Source organism: Sphaerodactylus townsendi, linkage group LG16, assembly GCF_021028975.2.
Source record: "Sphaerodactylus townsendi isolate TG3544 linkage group LG16, MPM_Stown_v2.3, whole genome shotgun sequence".
NCBI lineage: Eukaryota > Metazoa > Chordata > Lepidosauria > Squamata > Sphaerodactylidae > Sphaerodactylus > Sphaerodactylus townsendi.
The window spans coordinates 15462585-15482941 of NC_059440.1; the positions used below are offsets into that span (position 1 = coordinate 15462585).

The 20357-nt window shown below is 48.0% G+C and overlaps 1 protein-coding gene across 1 annotated transcript in view; it reads left to right on the forward strand.

Annotated features, from left to right (window-relative positions):
• Positions 1-20357, forward strand: part of CUX1 (cut like homeobox 1) — a 301887-nt gene that overhangs the window by 230941 nt on the left and 50589 nt on the right. The window contains exons 11-14 of the mRNA XM_048518602.1: positions 3489-3588; positions 4772-5443; positions 12388-12453; positions 20018-20119. Coding sequence (XP_048374559.1) covers positions 3489-3588; positions 4772-5443; positions 12388-12453; positions 20018-20119 — 940 coding nt within the window. The remainder of the gene's footprint in view (positions 1-3488; positions 3589-4771; positions 5444-12387; positions 12454-20017; positions 20120-20357) is intronic.

Consider the following 20357-nt stretch of genomic DNA (forward strand, 5'->3'; position numbering starts at 1 on the left):
CTGGCAAGGGCTGATGGGAATTGTAGTCCATGAACATCTGGAGCACCATAGGTTGGGGAGGGTAACAGGACTCGCAGGAGAACACAGGTGCGTGAAAAATCAGTTGCGTCATACTGCGTGGCTAGGAAGCAATCCGACAAAGGAATACAGCGAAGCATCCTGTCGAATGCCGACAAACAAGTCAGCAAAGTATCAAGTCGATCATCCAACATCCATCGGGTTCCTGACCGGCGAAGGCACGATGCTGCCTCAGAACGAATCAGACCATCGATCCAGTATTGACAGTTTTGTTGATTCAATGGCAGTAGTTCTCCAGGGTCCAGCAACATCACCTGCTACAGCCGTTAGGAATTGGACCTAGGACCTTGTTTATGCAAAGCAAATGCTCTGCCATTGCACCACGACCACTTCTTCAGCAGGACATGAGCCGGCCTAGAAGAAGAAGATTTTGGATTTATATCCCACCTTACACTCTCCTGTAAGGAAACTCAAGGTGTCTTACAAGCTCCTTTCCCTTTCTTTCCCCACAACAGACACCTTGTGAGGCAGGTGGGTATGTGAGAGATCCCAAGAACTGTGACTAGCCCAAGGTCACCCAGCAGGAATGTAGGAGTGTGGAAACACATCTGGTTCACCAGATAAGCCTCTGCCACTCAAGTGGAGGAGTGGGGAATCAAATCCAGTTCTCCAGATTAGAAGAAGAGGAAGAAGAGTTTGGATTTATCCCCACCTTTTTCTTGTGTGAGGAGACACAAGGTGCCTTACAAGCTCCTTTCCCTTCCTCTCCCCACAACAGACATCTTGTGAGGCAGGTGGGGCTGAGAGAGATCACAAGAACTGTGACTAGCCCAAGGTCACCCAGCAGGAATGCAGGAGGTCGCAAACAAATCTTGTTCACCAGATAAGCCTCTGCCACGCAGGTGGAGGAGTGGGGAATCAAACCTGGTTCTCCGGATTAGAATCCACCTGCACCAAGCTGGCTCTCAAGATGCTAGTACAGTCAGTTGAGGTGCAGCCGTTGAGAAAACTGCATCTTTCTGCATTAGAATATAGTCCTGAACTAATATGAGAATTCTCATTCATTTTTACACGCCGCCTTTGTCAAAACCATTATTTTCTGCATTATTGAACACGGTGCTTTAATACAAGAGCGTTTATAGTTCACTGAACGGCTAACACATCTTGTTCACCAGAGAAGCCTCTGCCACTCAGGTGGAGGAATGGGGAGTCAAATCCAGTTCTCCAGATTAGAATCCACCTGCTCTTAGCCACTACACCACTCTGGCATGATCTGGTGTTTGGGCATCGCTACTTAAGAGCTGGATGAAGCTTGGTGCGGGAAGTCACTGCATGAGATTTAGGAAGATCTAGGAAGTCACTAATGTCAGCCACAAGCCTGTTTGGAGGCCACAGGCAAACTGATAATCTCTCCGCTTTAATTTCTGATGCCTAGCAGGGTTAATAAGACCACCTTCTCTGATTCTTGTTAGGATTATTGAATTCATATGAAATTGTTTAGTAGCCATTTCTGATGGCATTATGGGTCATTGGCATGGTGGATGGTGCTGATGAATGTTATGAACAATTAGCCTTTAGAAATAAGAACTGAGATTGTTCCATTCAGTGACAAGAACTGATAACTATGAAGTGGAAAGCCTACTGGGTGACCTTGGGCTAGTCACACTTCTCTCCAAACTCTCTCAGCCCCACCTACCTGACAAGGTGTCTGTTGTGGGGAGAGGAAAGGGAAAGGAGCCTGTAAGCCACCTTGAGTTCCCTTATAGGAGAGAAAAGTGGGGTATAAATCCAAACTCTTCTTCCACTTGGCACCCATTCTCCCAGTGGGTGCCCTCCCCCCCCCCCCCGCCCTTGAACCAGAAAGCTTCCATGGAATAGTGGGGATTCAAATCTGCGTCAGATCCTAATCCAACAATTGTGGGGAGAGGAAGGGAAGGAGTATATAAGCTGCTTTGAGACTCTTTACAATTGAGAAAAGCGGGGCACAAATCTAAACACCACTTCTTCAGTTTGCCTCTAGCACCGTTCGTTTGTGTTCTGGTGAATGCACATACATGCACAATGTGTATCTGTTTGTAAGAAGCAGCCAACACGTATTCGTTTTGTAAATTAAACTGGGGACCGGTCCATAGGTAAATATGTGGTTTCAATTGCACATTTTGGTGTACGTTCATTGAATGGAATGTAAGAATTACTTAACACAGCTGCAGAAAAATCGAGTGTGCCTTGTTAACCGGAATGTTTGTGCATTCAGTGTAACAAGGGACTAGGACTGTAACGTGTGAACAAGGGGATGAGAGAAGGTGGGAATTCAGAGGCCCAAGGATTTCAGCCTCGTCCACATCGCACACAAATTGGTGTTTGTTTGACACCTGAATTCAGTTGAACTGGTAAAAGGAACCCTAAACATCTATCCATCTTCACTGCACAGTTGAACTAAATAAAACAAAGAAGGCTGGGATGGGGAAGTTAGCAACTTCTGGCCTTTACGGCATATTAATCACACCCCATATCAAAGGTTACAAATTGGATTCCGGCATTTTCAGCCCAAACGTGAAACTGCATTTCCGCATCCGAGACACGTTGTTATTTTCAGCGGGTTTCTATGATTGAGAGCCGCGTGTAGGGAAGAGGAAAAGAGCTGGCGTTCGCGGCTGATTTAATTTGTCTGTTCTTTCTGGAACACTGAAACAGTGTTTCAGGGAAGATATGCCAAGATAAGCGCCGTGTTGAAAGACAAACAGGTGTAAAAAAAAAAGATTAATGGAGCACTTAAAAATACGTTGCACGGACCGATAAGTGGTCTGCATCAGAAACCATAGCAGTCAGGTGCCTCAGACTTGTAACTTTCTCGCTGGCGCAGAGATGACATTGGTGCTGCATTGGTTAGACCTCAGTTGGAATATTGTGTACAGTTCTGGGCACCGCAATTCAAGAAGGATATTGACGAGCTGGACCGGGTCCAGAGGAGGGCAACCAAAATGATAAAATGTCTGGAATCCATTCCCTACAAAGAGAGACTTAGGGAGCTAGGTGTGTTTGGTGAAGAGAAGGTTAACAGGTGACATGATAGCCATATTTGAAAGGATGTCATTTTGCTAAGGGAGCAAGTTTGTTTTCTGCTGCTCCAGAGACTAGGACCAGGAGTCATGGGTTCAAGATGAAGGAAAAGAGATTCCACTTAAACATCAGGAAAAATTTCCTGACGCTAAGGGCTGTACAACAGTGGAAGGCACTACCTCGGAGTGTGGTGGAGTCTCCTTCTTTGGAGGTTTTTAAAGAGAGTCTGGATGGCCATCTGTCAGGAGTGTTGGACTTGATGGCCCTTGGGCTCTCTTCCAACTCTATGATTCTGCGTTCTCAGGTTCCAGTACATGCCCCATGCTGACTTCGTCCCCACTTGCTCAGTGTCTCTTCTAGGCATCTCAGTGCCATCCCTGTACCAACTTCTTGCTTTGTTTCCCTTGTAGGATGCTGCGTCCAAACCACTGGAAGTCCTACTTCTGGAGAAGAACCGCCTGCTACAGTCCGAGAACGCCACGCTGCGGATCACGAACAGTGACCTGAGCGGTAAGTGGACGAGATGGGTTGTGGGGGAGAATTGTGAAGCTTTGGTTCCTGGGGAGAAGGAAAGAAAATGAGGGTCCCAGTGCATGGTCCCACCGCAAGGCTCTTGAATCACGTTTGGTTTCCCTCCCTGCTTCTTCCCTCCCGGCCCCCTCATTGTGTGGCAGAGAACAGAATAAGGTCTGGAAATCTGTGAGGCATTTGCAAAGGTTGGGACGATGGAAATCTTTCCAGATGTTCTGTTGATTGGCATTTTTTTAAATCTGCCTTCCGTTTGGCAGTGGTGCTAGTTTCTTTGTTTCCCCTTTTTCCTCACAACCTGGACTTAATGTGAACGTCCAAAGCGTGTGTACGTGTGTCTCAAATATTTAGCCAGTGAATCAGTATGAGTCCCTGTTAACTTTATTCTTCAGTGGTGCGTTTGGGTGTGTTGGTTTTCCTACATCCTCCCCCCCCCCATATCATTTAAGTGGGCGGGGTCAGTGTACTGGAATTTCCAGGTGATTTTTTTTTTCATAATAGTTTCCACAATAGTTGGCAAACATGTAAACAGGCATTTTGGCGGTTATTGCATTCCAAAATAGGCTCTTATTGCATTCCAAAATAGGCTCTTATTATATGGCATTCTCTGTCCTGATAGCCTCTGTAAACGGGCAAGTTTATTCCAGTGTTATCAAACGTTTGCTGCATTGGGGTTGAACCAGAGTCTGTCTGTGTGTGTGTTTTTTCGGGCGGGGGAGGGCGGTCGAGTGGCGACAATACCAAAAGAGATATTTTTTTTCCCTTTTGTCAATGAAGTTTTAAAACGATACATTGTATAACTGCACTTCATGTCATTGTTCTATTGTTAAATGTTTGAAAAGGGGGATTCTCCAGGCTGCAACATACAAGAAAGGTGCAAACATGAAATGCATGTTATTTGTCTTGGGGGCCTCATTTGGCATAACGAAAAAAATTTAAAGGCACCAAAACTGACAAACCAAAACTGCCTTCCTCATTGGCCCTTGTTTGAAAAAAAAAAAAAAAAAAACGACGACGGCAAAAAGCAAAAAAAATAAATAACAACGACAACAAAAGCAACCTCCTCTTTTTTTTCCCTTTTGTGGGGCAAACTCTGCATTTTGGTCTTGGTCTTTTTTTCCCTTTTTAATCCCCCATAATGCATTATGTTTGACCTTCCTTGTAGGGTCAGCCAGGAGAAAAGGGAAAGACCAGCCTGAGAATCCGCGTCCTGCAACTTTGCCAGCCTCCCCTCCTTCTCAGTTGCCCCGCAACGCAGGGGAGCAGGCTTCCAATACTAATGGTACTCACCAGTTCTCACCAACGGGTTTAAGTCAAGACTTTTTCAGCTCGTCTTTGGCAAGCTCCGGCTTACCCCTGGCTTCTACAGGAAAATTTGCACTAAACTCTCTCCTCCAGCGCCAGCTTATGCAGTCCTTCTATTCCAAGGCAATGCAGGAAGCAGGAAGCACAAGCATGATTTTTTCAGCAGGTCCCTACAGCACAAACTCCATATCTTCCCAAAGTCCTTTGCAACAAAGCCCGGACGTCAACGGCATGGCCCCGTCGCCCAGCCAGTCGGAAAGCACCGGCAGTGCCTCCGAAGGCGAGGAAATCGACACGGCCGAAATTGCACGTCAGGTCAAAGAGCAGTTGATCAAGCACAATATTGGACAGCGGATATTTGGACACTACGTTTTGGGGCTTTCGCAAGGGTCCGTGAGCGAGATCCTGGCTCGGCCGAAACCGTGGAATAAGTTGACGGTGCGAGGCAAGGAGCCGTTTCATAAAATGAAGCAGTTCCTGTCGGATGAGCAGAACATCTTGGCGTTGCGGAGCATCCAGGGCAGGCAGAGAGGTGAGTGAGGCGTTGGCCACCAACTTTGCTTTCTGTGTGTGTTCTCAGTAGATGGCGGAAGCCGTTCAGATGTTTGCCAGGTTGAGCAGCCAAAGCCGCCCAGGTGGTTTTCGTCTTAAAAATTTAAAGACAGATTGTAGATGGGATTCGAACAGGTGGCTGTGGCATAATTCCAGGTGGAGCAGTAGAGGGGAGCCAGCATGGTGTAGTGGTTAAGAGTAGGTGGATTCCAATCTGGAGAACCGGGTTTGATTCCCCTCTCCTCCACCTGAGTGGCAGAGGCTTATCTGGTGAACCAGATGTGTTTCCCCACTCCTACATTCCTGCTGGGTGACCTCGGGCTAGTCACGGTTCTCTCTGAACTCTCTCGGCCCCACCTACCTCTCAAGGTGTCTGTTATGAAGGGAGGGAGGGAAAGGTGGGATATAAATCCAAACTCCTCTTCTAGCGTGGAAGACATTCAAGATGGCGCAAGACATGGTGACCTTCTCTGGCATCAACTTCACTGAAGCCAACAGGAAGTGGAGTTTCACCCTGACTTCTGGCAAAGCGACCTTTGTGTATCCCACATACCATTTGCTTTGTACAAATTGTACTTGGTATACTCATACACTTGCATGCCTCCTGTTTGCTTCAGTGGGACTGATGTTGGAGAATCTCCCAGGGCACAGGTGTCAAACTTGTGTCCCTCCAGATGTTCATGAACTAAAGTTCCCATTAGCCTTTGCCAGTATAGCCAATGCTCATGTTGGGAGGGACTGATAGGAATTGTAGTTCATGAACATCTGGAGGGCTGCAAGTTTGACACCCCTGTCCAAGGGCATTGTGTCCCTGGTTAATCAATAAGATGAATGGGACTTCCACTTTGGGCATTCAAAGATGTGTAACTAGCCATTCCGGGCTGGTCAAAATGTGCTTTCACCGAACGGTCCTCATGGTGCTTGTCCACCCCCTGGCCTGCTTTCATTGGACGACCATTTTGAGCGAGTCGAGCAGCGTTTGCTTCTCCCTCACTCACTCATTAACCCATCCAAGTGAGGAGCAGGTCTTTGACAATGAGTCTCGTTATCGTTTGAGCAATCCTTGGGGATTGCACGACCCAGACCCTCTCCTGCAAGACCTCGTAGACGAAACCAGAGCCGTCGAGCTCGGTCACAGTGGCCCCTCCCCGAGGCAGGCTCATGATTACTCGCCCCGCCAATGCAAGAAAAAGGGATTAATCTGCTTGCTGAATTCAGCTCTCGTCTCTGCTTAAGGGCCAGGCAGATCAATAGAAAGCAAGAGCGGCAGGGGTTACATAACGTACTTTGCGGAAACATAAAGAAAAACTTGGAGGGGGAGGGGGAAGGCAGGAAATGGTGCTCCCATTGATCTCCATTAAGAGAAGGGCTGGCATGCGCTTGTAAAGGAGGAGGCGCAGCACTGAGATGGGGGAGGTGGCTCACGTAAGAACCATTGAAACAAATAGCCCATCTTCGCTAAGCGTTCCTTTTGCACGCTCAAAATGGTTCTCAACAGGTTCCGCTGCTGACAAGTTATTGCAAGAGAGGCGGAGTTCCCCGCACTCCCCCCCTCTTCCTGGTAACATCTGGCAGACCATAATGAGTACTTCATGGTAGATGTTCTTATTTTGCCCCTGAGGACTCCGAGTTGAATCTGGCCAGCCTTTTCACTCAACCCCACCGACTGCCCTTCCGTAGTACAGCCTCCCTCTCGCGTGGCTTTTGTCACGCGCGTCCTGTGATTCTCAGTGTTGCCTTTTCACCAGAGAGGACTCCTTCCATTTGCATGTGTAGATAAGCTGGATGGATCCAACCCCTGGGTCTTTTCTCCCAACCGGTTCTCTCTTTATCAAGCGATAATAAAGCACCCAATGCTGGCACACGCCATCTTCATCAGTATGGTATGGTGCTGGGCACTGGTTCTCCAAGGTCTCATAGAATCATAGAGTTGGAAGAGACCTCAAGGGCCATCAAGTCCAACCCCCTGCCATGCAGGAACACACAATCAAAGCACTCCCGACATACATTCATCCAGCCTCTGTTTAAAAACCTCCAAAGAAAGGAGACTCCACCACTCTCCAACAGCTCTGACAGTCAGAAAGTTCTTCACAGCAGTGGTGAAGTGGTTAAGAGCAGGTGCATTCTAATCTGGAGGAACTGGGTTTGATTCCCCGCTCTGCCGCTTGAGCAGTGGAGGGTTATCTGGGGAATTCAGGTTAGCCTGTGCACTCCCATCAGCTGGGTGACCTTGGGCTAGTCACAGCTTTTCGGAGCTCTCTCAGCCCCACCCACCTCACAGGGTGTTTGTTGTGAGGGGGGAAGGGCAAGGAGATTGTAAGCCCCTTTGAGTCTCCTACAGGAGAGAAAGGGGGGATATAAATCCAAACTCCTCCTCCTCCTCCTCCTCCTCCTCCTCCTCCTCCTCCTCTTCTTCTTCTTCTTCTTCTTCTTCTTCTTCTTCTTCTTCTTCTTCTTCTTCTGTTTAGGTGGCATCTCTTTTCCTGCACCTTGAGTCCATTACTCCGTGTCCTAGTCTCTGAGGCAGCAGAAAACAAGCTTGCTCCCTCTTCGACATGGTATACCTTCAAATATTTAAACATAGCTATCATGTCCCCCCTTAACCTTTGCTTCTCCAGAATAAACATTCCCAGCTTTCTAAGCCTCTTTTCACATGGCACAGATTCCAGACCTTTTACCATTTCGGGTTGCCCTCCTCTGGACACGTTCCAGCTTGTCAATATCCTTCTTAAATTGCGGTGGCCAGAACTGAACACAGTACTCTAGATGAGGTCTGACCAATGCAGAGCAGAGTGGTACGATTACTCACCTCGATCAAGACACTGTACTCTTATTGCTGCATCCCAGAATTGCATTGGCTTTCTCAGCTGCCATATCACACTGCTGTCTCAGACAGGAAAAAAGGGCCTTTCCAGCAGCTGTTGCCCAATAATGTTTGGCTGGAGGTTCCAGGGTTTGAACCTGGGACCATGAAAGCCATGTGCTCTACCTGTAGAGACAAGGCTGCCCTATACTGAGGCAAGATAACTTGTGCAGCTCAACTCCCCAGAGTCTCAGACAGAGAAAAAGGACTTTCCTGACACCTGCCGCTTGAAATCCTTCTCTGGAGATACTTGGGATTAAGCCCATGGATTTTCTGCATGCCAGCTGTGTGCTGTATCAGTAAGCCATGGCCGTCCCTCAGCGGGCAGGGATTTTCTTGTGCTCGCCTCTTATTAATAGCACAAGGAGGTGGTACAGATGACCCCTGCTGTCTCCTGGGATCTCTTCCCATTGCGCCCCACCTCAGTGGAGTTTCTTTCCGTTTAAAATTTTCATTGGTACTTAAGTTTTCACAAAATAAATACAATTCACAAAAGAAAAAGAAAAGAAAAAAAAGCAAAGTACATTTTCCACAAGGACTCCCAGTTTCATCTAAAACACCCCAAAAGAACACCCAAAGCACCCAAAAAGAACACCCAAAAAGAGCACCCAAAGCACCCAAAAAGAACTCCCAAAGCACCCAAAAAGAACACCCAAAGCACCCAAAAAGAACACCCAAAAAGAGCACCCAAAGCACCCAAAAAGAACTCCCAAAGCACCCAAAAAGAACACCTAAAGCACCCAAAAAGAAAATATTACCACTTGCTCCTTAACAACATAAGTAAAATTGCATCTTTGAAGTTATTACTAATCAAAGCCACAGTTTTCTCTATTGGGTTTTATTTGAGCAGTCCCTGATTTTCAAAAGCACTGATCATCTATTTTTTTTCCTGTTTTGTCTACATAATCTATCAAGCGAACCTCAGTAGTTTTTCTCAAGGCGGAAGGCCGTATCTCATTCCGGGGAAGCAAACTTTCCCACCCGTCGAAATCACCCACTGTCCTTTTTCCTTGTAATTGCCTTTGCCCACATACTTCATGCTCAGAATCCCTTTTCTTGAGTTATTCTGCCTTTGCAGCTCCTTATGACAGTAGCTGCTACGTCTTGGGTCAGTTCTTTCCTCCCTTGGGACCCCCTCTTCGACACCATTCATCTCACATCTCGAGTTGTGCGCAGGCGCATGGGGACAGCGGGTCGGATTTGGCATTATTTTAGCAAAAAAGGAATTCACTGATGAACGTCCGCCATTCCAGGCAGAGGACGGAGAGACGCATACCCGTAGGGAAATTCACCAAGGCCTATGTTTCATACCCAGTAGAATGAAACGGAGCACTGGATCTTACTTTCAAGACTCTGCATGGGAAAACAGCTGTGGGAATAAAAATGCTAAAACATCCCAGTGTTTTGTTCTCTAGAATCCAAGTATGTCAGTCTTGTCAGGGTGGAGCGCTGCCCTCTAACCCCTTTCCTGCCTTCCTCCTTATACCTGGTTTGTCGAAGGCTTTCACGGCCAGAATCACTAGGGTGTTGTGGGTTTTCCAGGTTGTACGGCCGTGTTCCAGTAGCATTTTCTCCTGACGTTTCACCTGCATCTGTGGCTGCCACCAGATCCTCTGAAGATGCCAGCCACAGACGCAGGTGAAACATCAGGAGAAAATGCTACTGGAACACAGCCGCACAATCCAGAAAACCCACAACACCTTATACCTGGTTTGTTTGCCAGGGCATTGTTGCAAACAAGAATTTGACTCGTCGCCGAGGGGTTTGTGGTGGCTGAGCCAAGTGACGAGAGTTGTCCCTAATCTGTTCTCTTTTACAACCATGAATGTCTTTTTAGTAAAGCATTTCTAGAAGTCTGTTAGAATCTTCGGAGCACTTTGTGTGCATTGTTCTGTCGGGAGGCGGGAGGGACTGCGACTTGCCGAAGGTCACCTGGTAAGATCACGGCAGAGGCGAGATCTGAACCGAGGACTCCGGGGTGGGCAGCTCCGTGTGCAGTCCGCCCTCTCTCATGTTTTTCTTCTTTTTAACGTCATCACAAAGGCAGCCTTCCTGAGGGTTTCTGTGCAGGCAGTGAGCAGACTGAGGGCCGGGCAAATCCTGCGCCTTCAGAGCGTTCACCGAGACTAGCGAGGGGTCATCGGCAGGTCAAGAAGACAACCCTTCCCTGGCTGAAGACTCGGAATAAAAACCCGGCTGTCCTTTTTAGCTGTGTCGTGGGGTAGGCGAAGTAGGCAACCCCTCTTGTCGTTCACAATGTTAAGATGTCCCCTCCTGTGAACAGTCACTGCGCATGATGCCCTTTTTTGCTGTCCAGCCATATCTGCCTTGTGGGGTTTCAAGGCAAGAGATGCTCAGAGGGGGTTTGCCGTTGCCTGCCTCCAGGCCACATCCCGGGGGGTGGGTGTTTTTGGAGATCTCCCATCCAGTTGCTTGCCAGGGTCAAGGCTGAGAGGGTGTGACTGTCCCAAGGTCACCAGCAGGGGCGTATCTGCCAGAGGGATGGGGGGGTCACTTGACCCCAGATACCACCCGTTAGATCACATGGGGGGCGCAACATCACCCCTACACCCAGAGGTGGGATCCAACCAGTTCTCACCACTTCTCTAGAAGTGGTTACTAATTTTTTCTGAGTGACGAGAAGGGGTTACTAAAGCAACCTCCCTGCCCAATAGGGACTGGAGGTGCATGTGTGCGGCTGCGCCACTGTTTGAATCCCACCACCATCGGAACCTGTTATTAAAATGTTTGGATCCCACCACTGCCTACACCCCTCCTGCAGAGAGGCGCTCCCCCCTCTGCTGGCCAGGACCACCAGCTTCCTCCTCCACCAGGCCTAATGCGCTGGCTGCCACAAGAGCGGCCCGGGGGCGCTGGAGCAGGTGTTGCCTCGGGCGCCATTTTCTCCCAGTATGCCTCTGGTCACCAGCAAGCTTCCATGACAGAGTGGGGATTTGAACCTGCGTTTCCCAGAATCCTGGCCCGACACCTTAACCACCACACCACGCTGGCTCTTGTGTAATGCCTCAGTTGGTTTTAAATTGTAATCCTGCCACTGACTTCTGCAGTTTTTGTTTGATTTGGCAACTTGTTTTGGAAGCTCCGCCACACATCCTCCTACATTCTAAATCGATCTTGGGTAACGAAATGACTGACATCGGTCACAGAATAAGAGACTCTGATGTTTCATTGTTCTTCCCACAACTGCTTATTTGTCCTTTTTCCAAATGCAACACGACTAGTTATCCAGCTGGTTTTCGTGTCATCTGCTAGTCCGGGTGCACTCTTACGTGTGTGTTACAGAATATTTCTCACCTGTTGGGTGAGAAATAGGAATCAGCTTTGGAAAGCGGAACTCAGGCCCCTTCCGCACATGCAGAATAATGCACTTTCAATCCACTTTCACAATGGTTTGCAAGTGGATTTTGCTATTCCGCACAGTAAAATCCAGCTGCAAAGTGCATTGAAACGGCATTATTCTGCATGTGCGGAAGGGGGCTCAGAATCCCCACAAATTGTGTTGGTTCCAGTCTAAAGTAGCTTTTCTTATACTTTGCATGGCGGTGGCTTGGGAAGGGGGTTCCCTATTCTCAATTCTAAGAGAAGCGAAAATCTGTTTTAGGGAAAAGGGAGGGAGGTAAAACCCATTTCGATTCTAAAACCTTCCGACCTCTTGCCTGGAAATCCCATGTTTGCAACTGAGAGACGGAACGGCTTGTCCCATCTTTCTCTCCGATTTCCCGGTAGCTCTTCCAAGGATTACTGACCCATCTTCCGTGGTTTTTTTATACCTTTTGAGACGTGTATTTATATCTGACTAATCTCCTTTCTTGAGCGTAGCTGTAATCTTTATTAACAAACCAGCCTGCCTCGCTTCCTTTCCAAAGGTCCCCGGCCTGTCTGGCTGGACTGGGAAAGTTGATCCCCTGCTGCTCGGTTTTACCCCCTCTTGATTCTCCCCAGATAGGGCCAGGCCGATTCTGTGCTGTCTCGTGGCCCGCAGTTGTCAAAACCGTCGCTCCCCTGATTGTTTTGTTCTTACCCAACTTGTTTTTCAACAGAGAATCCAGGCCAGAACCTGAACAGGCTATTTCAGGAAGTACCGAAACGAAGAAATGGGTCGGAAGGTACGTCACAGGCAGGTGTTTCTCTTTGCAGTCGATCTCCGGGCAGTGGCGTGTGCTTACCTGTGTGTCTTCTGTATTGTATTTTTTAAAAAAACCTGGACACGTGAAAAAAGGGTCGCAGTTTGATTCTGGCCTGGAATCTGATGGAAAAACAGACAGCGGCCCAGTGCATGCGCAGTTCCGGCTCTCTGCCAGTGTGGCTTGCTGATCAGGAGCCACTCTTGGGAAGTCGCGCTTTTCTCTCCCTTTTCTGGTGCATCAATTCGCGCCTCCTGTCCCTTGTTTGTATTAGCCACGGTTTCAGTGTTACGCGTGCACAGGTGCTAACTGCGGTTGATGCCAACCAGGGTTTTCCAAACCCAGCTCCGATACTGGCTGAATTAACTACAGTGGCCTTGGAATGTGTGCAGTGCTGAACCCGTGGATAAGTCAAATAAAGAAATGGCGAGAGAGATTTGCCCTGGAAAGGGAGAGAGGCATGGTTTCTCGCGGCTGGGTCCTGGTTTGCATTACGTGGTTTTCAGGGAGCCAGCGTTGGGTCTGCACTGGGCCAGTAAGTATAAAACAAACCATGGGTTTGAACAGCAGCAAGAGCTCTAGCTTTTTCCCCGTCTCTCTCATTCCACTGCTATACTAACCTGACTCCTTGGAGTGGCAATTTCTACCTTCCCTAGCCAGAATTAGAAATTATTTTCATTAACCTTGATCACACTGGAATCCTGTCTATCCTTCACGCTCTGTTTGACCCACACAACAATCCTCGTCAGGTCAGTTTGGCACAGACAGACAGACAGACAGACAGACAGACAGACAGACAGACAGACAGACAGACTGGCCAAAGGTCACCCAGCGAGCTTCATGAGTGAACAGAGGGCACTTCCACACATGCAGAATAATGCACTTTCAATCCGCTTTCACAATCGTTTGCAAGTGGATTTAGCTATTCCGCACAGTCAAATCCAGCTGCAGAGTGCATTGAAAGTGGATTGAAAGTGCATTATTCTGCATGTGCGGAAGGGGCCAGAGGTTTGCACCCTGGTCTCTCTGGCCCAAGCCCGAAAATCTATTTACTACATTGGGTTGACTCTTCTTAAATACCTTTTGGCTACCGAGACCACCACCTTGGGGCTTCATTGTGGGGGTCTCGCTCTTCACAGCAGCAAATAATTCTGCTACAAGCAGATGCCTCCATCACGTTAATGAATGCCCTTCTCAGGAGACCTGTCCCGGGCGAGCAGGGTTTCCTCCTGCCACGGTCCTGATAAACAACAGCTTGTGAAGCAACTGGTGGTCTAGCCCGTCAGCTAAGTAAATTACCTTTCCTATCTGGATGGAAAGGCGGCCCAAACATCTTTGAAATACTTTTTCTTTTGAAAAAGCTGCTGTCGCTTTTGTGGCGTTGCTCGATCCTGCTGCCATTGGAAAGAGGTTTGTTTCTTTCTTTGATGGGCTCACTTTCATGTTATAGGAATGGAGCTCATTAAACCAACGACCACAACTTTGCAATTTTATGTATTCAATACTGTTTCCTAAGCTGCCCCGGAGGACAAGATGCGCTGCTGTAAATCCAGCAGTGGGAGGTGCTGTCAAGTGCAGCAGACTTATAGGAACCCAGTAGGGTTTTCAAAGCAAGAGACGAACAGAGGTTGCTTGGAATTGCCTTCAGCTGCGTAGCAACTTTGGGCTTCCTTGGTGGTCTCCCATCAAGTTCCCAAGCTTCCAAGAGCCTAGGAGATGGGGTGAGCCTGGGCCATCCAGGTCAGGGTGCTATAAATGTAGCAAACATCAATTAAAAACGAAAAGCAGCAGCTTGCTTCAGGCTCCCTTCTTGAGGGACTTCATTACGGAGGTGGTGTTTGAACTAGCTCTCTGCCCCCCTCTGGTTTAGCATTGTAAAGCGTGGGGAGAAGGTGGACACCAACCTTCTCGCTTGTTAATTGTTTCAGAAATCCAACATCAGCAAATTTAAAAGGGCCTGCTTTTTTTTTGTCTTCAAGTGGGCCCACCAACCACAGGAGTAGGGCAGAAAAATCTTTAAGTGGCATGCAGAAGTGTATCGAGGGGAAATGGTGCCCGGGGGCAACTCTTCCTCTGGGCGCCGCCACCCCCACCCCCGCACCCAGGGGCAGGGCTCAGGGTGGGGCTCGGCAGTGGCGGGCGGCCCAGGCAGGTGGCCCAGGCAGGCGCCACCAAGCCCTGCCTCACCCCCTTCCATGTGACAGAAAGGTGTGCGCCCAGGGACATGGGTGTACGGAGACTCAAGGTAGCTTACAAGCTCCTTTCCCTTCCCTCCCTCACAACAGACCCCTTGTAAGGTAGGTGGGGCTGAGAGATTTCCGAAGAACTGTGACTAGCCCAAGGTCACCCAGCAGGAATGTAGGAGTGCGGAAACACAACTGGTTCACCAGATAAGTACCACTCAGGTGGAGGAGTGGAGAATCAAACCCGGTTCTCCAGATTAGTATCCACCTGCTCTTAACCACTACACCATGCTGGCTGTCGACATGCCACCTCTGGGAGCCTCTCTTTCTGTTTGAGAGGCCACAGTGGCCAAGGCCTTGCTTCTTCCCCAAACCAATCTCATCTCCCAAATAGGCAGTATATATCTGTATTAAGGAGCTAGCAGTGCTAGACTACCTTGTATGTTAGCTCACTGATACCGAATGCCCCTTCCCTGTATGAACTTCCACAAGCACCGTGCTTCTAGGCACCTCTCCTTTCGGTCCCATCCCAGACCTTTTTCACCTGCTCTATTTACTCCTGATTTTCTTGCCAGTCACTCCACAAACACTGGAATCAATTGGGCCACGCTTCTTCCACAAATTGGCCCTCCCTGTGCATTTTCACGGTTGTGGAGTTGGTTTATTTTCTTCTGCACCTGCCTTGCGTAATGGAGATTTTCAGGTGAGGGTGCTGCCATCCTTAGTGGCGTTACCAGAAGCACCGCAGCATCGCCCTTTTTTTAAGGGCTCTAAAATATCATTATATCAATGGAGCATTGTAATGATAGTCCAAGCAAGTTCTTTGAATTTCCAGCTGTCATTTTTTTTTTAAAAAAAAAGGTAGGTCTCTAGTTCCCTCCCTTCACAGAGATATGCCTTTTCCCTTGTATCTCTGCAAGGGAAGAAGCCAAAGACTTACTTTTTAAAATGAAAGCTGGGAATTCAGAGAACCGGCTTAAACTATCATAATAAAACTAGAACACTATATGACTATTTCAGGACGGTTTAAAAAAAAATAAAAACTGAAACCATTTTTTCAGAGGTGTGGGGGGAAGGAGGAGGAATGGTTTGAAGATGACAACATTGCAGTCATTGAAAAGTGGACTGGAAGTGAGTGGGGCAAGGAAAAATTAACAGAAACATTATGTATGAGCAAAAAGGCTGCTCAAAATCAGCTTCCGGAAAAAATATTGGAGCAAAAGTGTTTTCAAAAGAACCAGGGGGAAAAAATCAAGGAATAACCTGAACATCCTGGATCTAAAACTTAGGACACAAAAATGTATTTGGAAATTGCGGGGTGGGGGTGTAAAACAGGACAGAAAAAAATCATGCAAAAAAGCCCTCAGTGGTTAATTTATACTCCTTTATAAACATATATGAGCATCTGTCCCTCTTACCAAGTTTAGGCTGATTGACAATCGCTCTGCTGAGTCTCGGGCCGACTAAAGGTTTTACTACCCGACCTCTATCTCCCTGGAGATCTTGGAGAATGAGCCAGGGCCCTGCTACACATGAGGAAAGCACTCTGCCGCTGCCTCACAACAACTGCTCCTCAAGTGCCCCCCCCCCTAGAGCAGAGAGTAGGTACAGTGCAGAAAGCAACCTGTGTAGCAACAGCCACGGGCAACTTGGTCACCCCAAGCTGTGCTACTTGCTTTGGCTAATCCTGGATGCCAAGACAGGGCAGATGAGTACATTTGAGAACCTCAATGCCGTTGTGGCCTGATTATCCCCAGTCCAGTGTGTCTATGTCATCCTTCATTGTCCCCACACCAGACATAAGTGTAGATCTCAGCCTGATGCTCAACCATTTGTGACTGGGTGAAACGGGCGGGTGTGGGGGGAGCAAGATGGCTCTGGGCACTTGTGCCCAGCATCAGCTCTCAGTCAGGTGCCAGCGTGGTGTAGTGGTTAAGAGCAAGTGCACTCTAACCTGGAGAACCGGGTTTGGTTCCCCGCTCTGCCACTTGAGCAGTGGAGGCTTATCTGGGGAACCAGATTAGCTTGTGCACTCCAACACATACCAACTGGGTGATCTTGGGCTAGTACAGTTCTTCGGAGCTCTCTCAGCCCCACCTACTTCACAGGGTGTTTACTGTGAGGAGGGGAAGGGAAAGGAGTTTATAAGCCCTTTTGAGTCTCCTTGCAGGAGAGAAAGGGGGGATATAAATCCAAACTCCTCTTCTTCTTCTTGGCCCCAGCTGACCACATGGATGGGTCCAGCAAACTTGAGGTCATCAGGGTGCAATTCAGTCCACAGTCCATGTTTAAATTTCTGCAGCCCAATATGCTGATCCTGGGGGAAGAAGACGCACAATCAGAGGTGGGATCCAGCAGGTTCTCACAGGTTCCCGAGAGTAGGTTACTAATTATTTGTGTGTGTCGAGAGGGGGTTACTAATTGGTGATTTTGCCACATGATTTTTGCCTTATTTACGCCCCTCCTCTCAGCAGTAGCGTGCAGAACTTGTAGCAGTCTAGCAGGAGGTGCACCGGCGTGCGTGGCAGCCTGCACCTGCGTGCATTCGTTTCCCGCCCAAGGACCGGCACAGTGGCTGCGTCCTTGCCTCAGCCCCGCCCAGGAATGCCCCACCCCCGGAATGCCCGGCCACACCCCCATCGTGCCCCACCCAGCTCCATTGGCACTACGCCACAGTTTGAATCCCACCACCATGGGAACCTGTTACTAAAATTTTTGGATCCCACCACTGCCCACAATTAAATGGGGGGGGGGCACATTGAGGAGGGAGCTGATGAAATTTAACACAGAGAGAGACTCTCTTCTATTAGCTGAAATTTACCATGGGATCGGGCCCATTCCTGCCCAGTCTACCGGGAATCATTTCTGCACAAACCTCACTAAGCTGTTCAACAGCTGCCCCAGAGAACTTTACGAAGGATCCCCCGGGTGTGTAAAATGAATGGGAGCAAAATACAGTTTGGATTTTCAGCCACAGGCGCCAGAATGTCTCGTGCCAGCCCTTTGGTCCAAATAAAACCCTACCTGCATCCCATCTCTAATGCTGGCTCCTAGAGGAAGGGGAGGGGGGAAGCACAGCCAAAACCATAGAGGTCTTCTCTGTCAATTTGCATTAATTGCGCTTTATGTCTTCAAGCGCAATTCATGCGCAGTGGCACGTGTGCGCGTGCTCCTGTATCTTTTAAAAGCCAACCACGAGGAGCCTTGTACTAAAGAGCGGCAAATGAAATAGCTTCCCAATTTGTCAGGCATGACGTGCTTTTGTTTTTACAATGAGAATTGCACTTCCTCTTGCTAAAGGGGGAACATGTAAAAATCATACGTAGTCAGGTAGGCAGCTACGAGAGTTATCCGAATCACTCCAATGAATGGTTTGCTCCATCTCGCCCCAAAGCCTGTGTTTCCTGTTAGAGATTCCTGCGATGGATAAAGGGCTCTATTCGGAACATTGTTTTCTTGGTAATTTTAAAAGGGAAAGAAATGGGCCTGACAACTTGTGCTTTCCCTTCTCTCACTGTCATTGAGAGGAAATTGTTTTCAGTCTTCACAATAAGATTCCAGCGCTATACTCTGTTCCACAGAAAGAAGATAGTTCGGTCAGTTCAGGTGCAGCTGTTGAGAAAATGGTATGCTTCGACATGAGAATATAGCCCCGAACAAATATGAGAATTACCATTCATTTTTACTCTCTGCCTTGGTCAAAACCATTATTTTGTGCATTATTGAACACGGTACTTTGATACAAGAGCATTAATGCCAAAATGTAATTTTACTTTCAGAGGGATGGGGGGGGGGGAGCAAGGCTAGGTAGGCACTGGGGACTCAGTCAGGGCATTCTACATCAAAGAAGGTCCGGCACGTTGAGTTCTGTAGTGGACGAATATAAAACCATTCTAACATCTGAATGTGAGACAGTATATATACTTTATTGGCATAATCAGAAGCAAATACATAGATAGGTAATAAAAGCAAAAGGCCCCACAAGGACCATAACAGATACGTGCTACCGGGAACTCTCAACTATCTCCATAATGAAATTGGCGACCTCTTCACAAAGACCAGGGTCCGAGTTATTCAGCAATAGAGGTCACCTAGTCAGATCAGGCAGCCCAGATTGGAAGAGAGAAAATAAGTTGGTACAGTTAGATCTGATTTTATCAAATCTGGGGCAGCGCAAGAGTTGGTGGGCCAGGGTTTCAACCACATTAGATTTGCAGCTGCATAGCCTTGCAGGTTACCGAACCTACCCTTTAGTAGGGCAGAGGGCATAACGTTAAATCGCGCAATGGTAAGGGCTCTCCTTGCACAGTGAAACAGCATAGCAAATGCCCTCTCATCTCCGAGGCAAACAGCTTGCAGATGACTATCCCCCAAGGACCTTGGGATATAATGCGTGGTTCTCCCCACTTCCATTTTATTCCTCAGGACAATCCCGCGAGGCACAGTGGGCTATGAGAGAATGTCTGGCCAAAGGACAACCAGTGAACTTCAGGGCAGATTGCGGCGGGGGGAGGGGCGGATGAACCCCTGTCTCTCCAGTCCTGTATTACCCTGCCTTAGTGGTACAACATGCTCTTTCAACATAAAAAGTCCCTGATAAAAAGATGTCGGGTGGCAGATGTCAAGAGCTGTTGCCAGTCAGAAGAGAGGAACCGGGTTTGATTCCATGCTCTGCCACTTGAGCTGAGGAGGCTTATCTGGGGAATTCAGATTAGCCTGTGCACTCCAACACATGCCGGCTGGGTGACCTTGAGCTAGTCATAGTTCTTCAGAGCTCTCTCAGCCCCACCTACCTCACAGGGTGTTTGTTGTGAGGGGTGGAGGGAAAGGAGTTTGTAAGCCTCTCCTCCAGGAGAGAAAGGGGGGATATAAATACCTGGCCTAAGATAATCTGATTCAATATGTTAAATTGAATATGTTCAATTGAGCCCCAATGGGGATAGGATGGGATATCAATCCAAGAAATAAATCAATACATTTGTGCCCTACCTTCAGAAAATTTGTTTCAAAAAGCCACTCTGTAAGTAATTTTTGACGATAGCCGTTTACTATTATTATGATTAGTATTATTAGTATTATTAGTATTATTGTTATTTTTAAAAAGAGCAGTTTAACAAACCAAAGCCATAAAAAAGAATGAGAAAGGGCATAGAAAGCTTGAAGAACTTTAGAATGAATGGCGGTAAAGGTACAGGCCATTTTGAGGTGAGTACAAGGCAGATTTGCCTCTTCATAGGAGCACCAAGCGGGGTAGTATTTGCTGGTTTTGATTTGGTTTGGCTGGCAGCCTCCTGGTTTTGAGTGGAAACCCCCTCCTCCTCGGGTGGTTGTTTTAACAGTCCCGAATCTCTCGCTTTTTTCAGGTAACATCACCACCAGAATTCGAACCGCAGACGCAGGCTCCGACGACGCTATCAAATCCATCATAGAGCAAGCGAAAAGGGAGCTTCAGGTGCAGAAAACAGGTAGGAACTGACGCCGCCGTTTGCCTTGTAACGTGGGATAGTGGGATAATCTACATGACTGCCTCCCACGCACTGTGTCCAACACCAGGAAACCCATCAGAAAAAGAGACGTCTCTATGTACTCAAGACTCTGCAAAAAAAAAACCCCAAAATGATTGTGGAAATTAAGCAGAAGTGCAGAGATGAAGAAAAGAGAAAACTTTAGATTTATACCCCACTTTTCTCACCTGTGTCTTAT